The sequence below is a fragment of the Micropterus dolomieu genome, linkage group LG15, assembly GCF_021292245.1.
Source record: "Micropterus dolomieu isolate WLL.071019.BEF.003 ecotype Adirondacks linkage group LG15, ASM2129224v1, whole genome shotgun sequence".
Lineage (NCBI taxonomy): Eukaryota > Metazoa > Chordata > Actinopteri > Centrarchiformes > Centrarchidae > Micropterus > Micropterus dolomieu.
Genome location: NC_060164.1, coordinates 18,320,063 through 18,327,573, shown reverse-complemented (window position 1 = coordinate 18,327,573; position 7,511 = coordinate 18,320,063). Strand labels below are relative to the sequence as shown.

General features: G+C 39.7%; 1 protein-coding gene across 1 annotated transcript in view; it reads left to right on the top strand.

Annotated features, from left to right (window-relative positions):
- pibf1 (progesterone immunomodulatory binding factor 1) overlaps positions 1–7,511 on the top strand; it is a 27,970-nt gene that overhangs the window by 3,336 nt on the left and 17,123 nt on the right. The window contains exons 3-10 of the mRNA XM_046069993.1: positions 1,431–1,629; positions 1,718–1,837; positions 4,532–4,665; positions 5,286–5,394; positions 5,510–5,629; positions 5,703–5,764; positions 6,018–6,143; positions 6,515–6,613. Of these exons, the coding sequence (XP_045925949.1) occupies positions 1,431–1,629; positions 1,718–1,837; positions 4,532–4,665; positions 5,286–5,394; positions 5,510–5,629; positions 5,703–5,764; positions 6,018–6,143; positions 6,515–6,613 (969 nt within the window). The remainder of the gene's footprint in view (positions 1–1,430; positions 1,630–1,717; positions 1,838–4,531; positions 4,666–5,285; positions 5,395–5,509; positions 5,630–5,702; positions 5,765–6,017; positions 6,144–6,514; positions 6,614–7,511) is intronic.

The following is a 7,511-nucleotide window of genomic DNA, read 5'->3' as shown; positions in this document are numbered from 1 at the left end:
TCTGAAGGGAGTAGTACACACCGTTGTAGGAAATCTTCAATTTCTTAGCAATGTCTCGCATGGAATAGCCTTCATTTCTAAGAACAAGAATAGACTGTCGAGTTTCAGATGAAAGTTCTGTTTTTCTGGCCATTTTGAGCATTTAATTGACCCCACAAATGTGATGCTCCAGAAACTCAATCTGCTCAAAGGAAGGTCAGTTTTGTAGCTTCTGTAACGACCTAAACTGTTTTCAGATGTGTGAACATGATTGCACAAGGGTTTTCTAATCATCAATTAGCCTTCTGAGCCAATGAGCAAACACATTGTACCATTAGAACACTGGAGTGATAGTTGCTGGAAATGGGCCTCTATACACCTATGTAGATATTGCACCAAAAACCAGACATTTGCAGCTAGAATAGTCATTTACCACATTAGCAATGTATAGAGTGTATTTCTTCAAAGTTAAGACTAGTTTAAAGTTATCTTCATTGAAAAGTACAGTGCTTTTCCTTCAAAAATAAGGACATTTCAATGTGACCCCAAACTTTTGAACGGTAGTGTATGTATGTATGTATGTAGCGATATGGAAAAAATTTTATCATGATAAAAAATGTCCTATCATTCATTATTGATATTTATCACGATAAATGTCAAATCATTATTTCTTTCAAGTTTAAAGTCTGATTTTTGAATAAAATTTGAAGAAACCAGATGGTTTATTGTGGTTTTAAACTATTCTTTATGGTCAGAACATGACAAACACTTGACAAACAGTGGACCACTTAACAAAGTTTGTTATTGAGAAAAATTATATTGTGATAATTATTATTGTTGGATTACCCAGTCCTAATTTGAAGAAGGCATTTTGGGCTCTGGGGAATTGTGATGAGCATGTTAATGTGATTAAGTGATTAATCGTAACAATAATTGGCAGATTAATAATGAAATAATTGTTAGTTGCAGACCTAGTGAAATGTAGTGTAGGCAAAACTGCCATGAATTGTTTTTAAATATATATAAAAATTGAAAACAGAAAAGTCATCATCTACCACTCTTCAAAAAAGTTGGAAAGGTACAGAAAAATGTGCAAATATTGTGCACAGTTTGTACCTTTCAATACTTGCCGACCATCTTTAATATTTTTTGTTTGGAAGAATTTTCTCCAGCCATATAGTCATGTTTGACGGTCATCTTGCCCAGCCACAATTAACACAAATCTTACTGAATACCAAGTAAAACCTGATTAAGTACACACACACACACACACGCACACGCGCACACACACACACACAGGAAGGCAGAGCTAGAAATGATGAAAATCGGATATGTATTGGAAGCATAAAAAAAGTTTTGACAAGGATAACGCTACCTGTGTGATCTATCCCATCATTTAGTTGGTAAGCACAAATGTGCACTGGGCTTAATAAATTGATTATCACCACCAGGAAGCAGCAGGCTCTGCGTAAACAAGAGATGGAGGCCATCCTGCTCAGGCAGCAGCAACTAGAGGAAACCAACCGCCAGCTGTGTGAGAAGGCTGGAGAGCTGCGGAGATCTCTGAGGGATCTGGACATCTCCCGGGACAGATACCAGGAGCTGCGCGACCTACCTGACGACAAAATCTCCATACAGGAGTACGTCGCTGTAAGTATGAGGGAGTTCTCCCTGATCTCCACACCACCCTTGTTGCTGATTGGGACATAGCGACCTTTTCTTTGTGCTGTGTGTTTAGATGCGTTTCTATGAGGTGGTGACTCCTCTGCGGGCTCAACTGGCTGAGCTCAGTGTGAAGAGAGGCAATCTAACTGAAGACCTGGATGCACACAGAACCCAGATGAAGTCTTTGATGGAGGTACCCCCACGCATACACAAGCGTGTGCTACATCTCTATGTTGCATTGTCTCATGTGTCTGTAGGAGCTAAAGTGAATTAAAAATTTTGTAGGCTATTCCTTCAGCATTTTATCTCCTCTATGCTTTAATTCTGTTCTCCCTTTTTTCATGTTTAGTTTATTTATGTTTCATCTCTATTCAAATCGTAGACTGTACAGTGTGAAGTTCTTGATAACTGAGTTATCCAGATTAGAATGTTGCCGATTTGACACGAGTCCGGACCTTTCGGTTCTTCGAAGCTCTTGTCAGAGCAACAAGCCCAAACCTGCATAAGTGCAAGCTTATCTTTACTTATCTACTCCTTTTAGCTTGAGAGGTTTTAGGGTGAACCCCATACATTAAATCATTTTGAAATACAAATGGCTCGCTGTCTTAGATTTATTATGAAAGAGTGTTGATATAATTATGATTTTAGAAAAGAACATGCAGGTTATTGTAAAATCACTATTTGTTGGTTCAATTATCACAATTACACGATACAAAACAATTAAATAAAAAAAAAAAGAACCAACCCAAATTTAATATGCAAAAAGAAACAAACTATACTAAAATATTCTGACTGTCAAAACACCAGTGAAGCCAGAAGGCGTTTCATTTGACATTAAAATGGGAATTTGTCATTTGAACAATAAAACTTTAAATGGAATGATGAACTGCATAACTCACTTTGCTGAACATTATTCATTCAGTTAAAGCTGCTTTTGAAGAGGCTTTAGTAAGGTTTTATTTTCATAGCAGACTTGTGACTATCGCTCAGAAGTCTCTTACACGTCCATTGGCAGCCCTCGTCAGTCACACAGCCAACATCACTCCTAGTAGATATTCACCGGTGATATCTGATCTTTAACAGTAATGAAAATGTGTAAACTCTGGAAAACAAATGTAGAGCACAATGCAGAACAAAATAACCCCTGTAGCAATACAGAAACACACATAAAAAGAGACTTCCATGTCCATGAATCTATTGCCCCGGTGCATGCTGGGAGTGTTCCGAACACAGTACCTGCAATTACATGATCAGCATACAGCCAGTGGTATAAATGGTAATCATGCTCTCTACTCATTTTGCAATCATTTCAAAATAAGAGCACGCTCTTATTCAAGATACATTCATCCAGGTTTAACAAATCAAACTGTGTTCAAAGAAACAAATAAACCTGATGAGAATAAACAGGATTATTTTAGCCTGATAATAGCACGTTAGCCTGAATTAATCTCGTTTGAAGAACAGGTCCCTGGTTTGTGTAGCATATCAACAAGGAACTATTTTATGTAACCTTTTCATGTGTTTGTGAGCACATATAGTGTAATACATGTTCAGCTGCATTTTTTGCGTTTTTATTTTCTTTCTTAGAATTTTAAGGAACAAGCTCCCTTTAGACTAACACTAAATCTTTGAGTCACATTCTTAGAAAGCATGACACGAAGAATGCAGGAAGGGTCTAGAGGTTCAGTTACCTGCTTAGGGCAGCTTCACGCCTACATGTGTGAACGTGTCGTCATTATGTTAGACGTGTCAGTTACAGCGTCCTCGAAATGGTAGTTTTCACAGCATGGTGGTGTTCAAAATGAGTGTGTTGGGTTTTACAAAAAACTTGAACCATACGGTTAATTGAGTAGGTATAAACCGCACAGCGATGAGATAATGGTGCAACATGCTGAGGGAGGGGTTAGAATCTGGAAAAAAAATCCATGAGCAGGCGGCCGGTGGTGTTATAGCATGGAGAATGTTTTCTTAGCAATCATGAGACACTTTAGCTACGTTCAGACTGCAGGCCAATATGATTTCTTTTTGCCCATATGTCACTCAGATCTGCACTTTTTATGACAGTGTGAACAGACCAACTCATCTTTTTAAATTCGACCTGAGTCTGGACACTCAGGTCGGAATTGATGCGACTTCGACGTCGCTCTAGAGCAGCTGTTGTCACAGTTCTGCTGTAGACGGAGCCGCGGTGAACGAAAAAGCTTAACAAAAATCCATTCTTAAACATGTGGCTCTCTTTCTTCTCTACCTTGCTTTCATCTGCTCACAACTTCCCTTTCTCACACCTGCAATCCACCCGACCGCGAGCTCTCTTCTGAGTTATGTGCATGCTTTTTACCCGAGCGGACACAGTGGGGAGAGCAGAGAGAGAGGGGAGGTAGTGAGTTGTGGGGCAGTTGCGTTGGACAGCGCCAGAAACCGTAATGAAAAGAACAGAAAGTTGTGAACACTTGTCATAATTCGGGAGAAATGTGACCCATGAGAGGACAATAAAAAACGTCTCCCGTGAGCTAACGGAGCTAACCTCTGTTGCTCCTTGTTAACTTCTGTAGCCTGCAACAGCGTGCTGCGTGTGACGTTCAGGCCGCGGACAGTTCACACTGGAGTCTGATATGGGACACATTTAAGCAATAATGTGAACTGTCAAACAAAAATAATCGAATCTGGGAATTGAGCATTAAGGCCTGCAGTCTGAACGTAGCCTTTGAGACTAGCTGAGCATTGTTTGAATGCCACACTTACACAGCATGGAGCAAGATGCTGAATTTGCTAAATTCCTGTCTAGAAGAAAATGTAAGGCATTAGGGACGTAAAATCCGGAGTCTTAAATAATATTAATATTCCCCTACCATGTAATGTAAATGCTGTCTGCTTTGTGTATCCACAGAGCTACGAAGAGGAGCGGCGGCTACGTACTGAGCTGGAGTTGAGGAGCCAGAGACTGACCCTGGAACTTGCCGATACCAAGCAGCTGATCCAAGAAGGAGACTATCGCAGGGACAACTACCCAAACATCAAACGGTGTGTGTGTGTGTGTGTGTGACAGAACGAGAGAGGTGACTCCTCAATACATCTGCTCATTTGATGCAGAGGGGTCATCCAACTACCTTTGACTCCTTTGAAGGCTACGGTACAGTTTCGTAGGCTGTGTGCTTTGAAGGAGGCCGGGCTTGAAATGGGACCCAGCTAACATCTCCAGAAATATAATGTTATACTGTAGAAATGAATGTAGTTGACAGACGTTACGTCTGACAAACTGCACCCTACTTTCCCTTAAACAGTCATGTTCTGAAATCTACAGCATAACCCAATGTATTTTTCTATTTTATTAAATTCCATCTAAAAAAAACACATTATTGGCTAAGATAAACATGTATATTAAACTGTACTGCATTATATTGCATAGCATTATACATGACTTTTCTTTGTTTTGATATTGACATTATATATTGGCTATCAGCCGCCTTGAGTATTATTTTAATGTTTTGGGGAGCAGTGTTTTACTAAGGTATATTGTTTAGGGATTGGGATTTGCAGTTTTATTTTTTATGAAAACAACAAATGGAATGTAATTAATTCTAGTTTTCCCCTATTATAATTGAAATCAAATCTATATTAACCTTTTACGCTGTGGTTTCTAGTGAGCGTGACCACTTTGAAGCAGAACTGAAGGAGTTAACGAAGAGATTTGAGACACTAGACCTGACTCACACTGCGCTGACCAGAGAAAGGAACACACTCAGCAAAGAGGTGCTTCCCAAATACCTACGCACACACTGTATTTTGTATTTATAATACTTATTGAAGCCTCTTTTGGTATACTGTGTTCTTTAACAGTTTTCATTGTTCTGTTATTGCCCCCCAGGTGGCGACATTGCAACAGTCAGTGACTCTCCTTCAGAAGGACAAGGAGTACCTATACAGGCAGAACATGGAGCTTAGTGTCCGCTGTGCACATGAAGAAGACCGCCTGGAGAGGCTGCAGGTCCATACAGTTACTAGGATGCTCATTGAATACTAAAAGCATTCACTAATCACTTCTTGCTTCTGTGTTTCAGGTACAATTAGAAGACACTAAAAAGGCACGAGAGGACGCCTATGAAAAATATGTAGCATCCAGGTTAGGCTCTGCCGTTTTACACCAACCACCAGCAGCCAATATTCTAGTGTTTTTAATATAGAGGACGAACGCTTTGCCAAAGAATATCAGTCTCTCACCAAACAGTGGCCAGTAAGCATTTTGACATTGAGGGTTTCATCTGCAAGCAGTATTATTATCCAGTCCACCTCACCATGAAGAAAGCCTCTATGGAAAACGATGTTTCAATAATTTATTCTGTTCATATTCTTCTTTCATCTTCTTCCCGCTACAGAGACCGCTATAAGTCAGAGTACGAGACCAAGTTGAGAGAGGAGTTGGAGAACATCAGGCTGAAAACCAGTCAGGAGATAGACAACCTGCAGAGAACCTCCAGGGAGATGTATGAGAGGGAGAACAGGTATCAGTCTTTTTCATGTAACTCTTGAGAAACTGTATGTTGGTTAAAAAACTACGGGCAAATATCAGGGGTGCTGTTCTAACCAGAGGAAGTTATACATTTTATTATCATGTCATGTATTATTTACACTGGTGTTGTTAGTCTAAAGAGCAGAAGTAATTTCATGACATTCACTCTCACTAATCAAGCACAAGTGTAGCCTGTGATGTTGTCCTGGCTTTACATGCTGTTGTGCTTCACTGTCAGTGAATCGTGAAGAGAGGAAGAGCTATCACCACAGATACTTCACAGTAGCATTAAAGTAAAAGGAAGCGTGTGTGTGTGTGTGTGTGTGTGTGTGTGTGTGTGTGTGTGTGTGTGTGTGAGAACAGGAACTTGCGTGAGGCCAGAGACAATGCGGTACTGGAGAAGGACAGAGCAGTGGTTGCTGAGAGAGACACTCAGTCCAGATATGACCAACTGCTGGAACAGTGAGTTTTATCATCCATCACACACATGAAGATTTGATACAGGTGTCCATACAGTCCTTTTTTGATATAATATACATCTATAACATCGACAGATAAGTACATTGTTTTATGTTTTATTTATTTCTTTTTCTGCTTTTTCATCTATGACTACAAGACACACTTTCTCACTCACGTCTAGCGCTATATAGCCATGCAGATAGTTTGATTTGGAACTTCCCCTTAGGACAACTGTTAAACTGTCAAGTAAACTCGGGCCAGATGCTGCAGTTTATGTTATCGAGGTTAACCACATCATATTTCGAAGTAATTCCTCGTGTTTTAGGCTCGTTGTGTGTAGGTGGCCAAAGCCTAGACTAGTGTGATTTATAAAGCAGGTATCACTGCTGTGCTTATTAGTGACTTAGTCCTAAATTTGTTTATTATTACAAGATAATCTGAATTTCTCGGCATTTCCCTGAAAGCTCTGAGCTGGTTCTTGATCTGATGTGTGAGCCAGTCTGTCATTAGCACATGTTGTGGGTGCGGCAAGACTTTGGTGGCTGTGGTCTGTCTTACTAAAGATCACATGAATGCTTTGCTATAACTTGAAGGGTCAGAACGTCACATGGAAGAGTTCACTGAAGGTCAGTTTAGTACCAACTGGTGTCAAGGGTGAAATATATTCAGTGCAGGTTGCGCAAAGTGAAAGACAGGATACTATATAGTACTGAAGACAGAAAATCTCCTTAAACTGTGGCTAATGATTTTAAATAGCTTCTTTAGACTTTATTCAATGTTTTTCTTTTTTCCTGACAAAGCTTTTGCATTTCCAAAGTGAGCTAAAGTTTTTTGTGGAATCTAATGTTTGGCCTTTTTTTCCCCTTTAGTTGTTGCTTTTTTAGTAATTTCCCATTTCCAA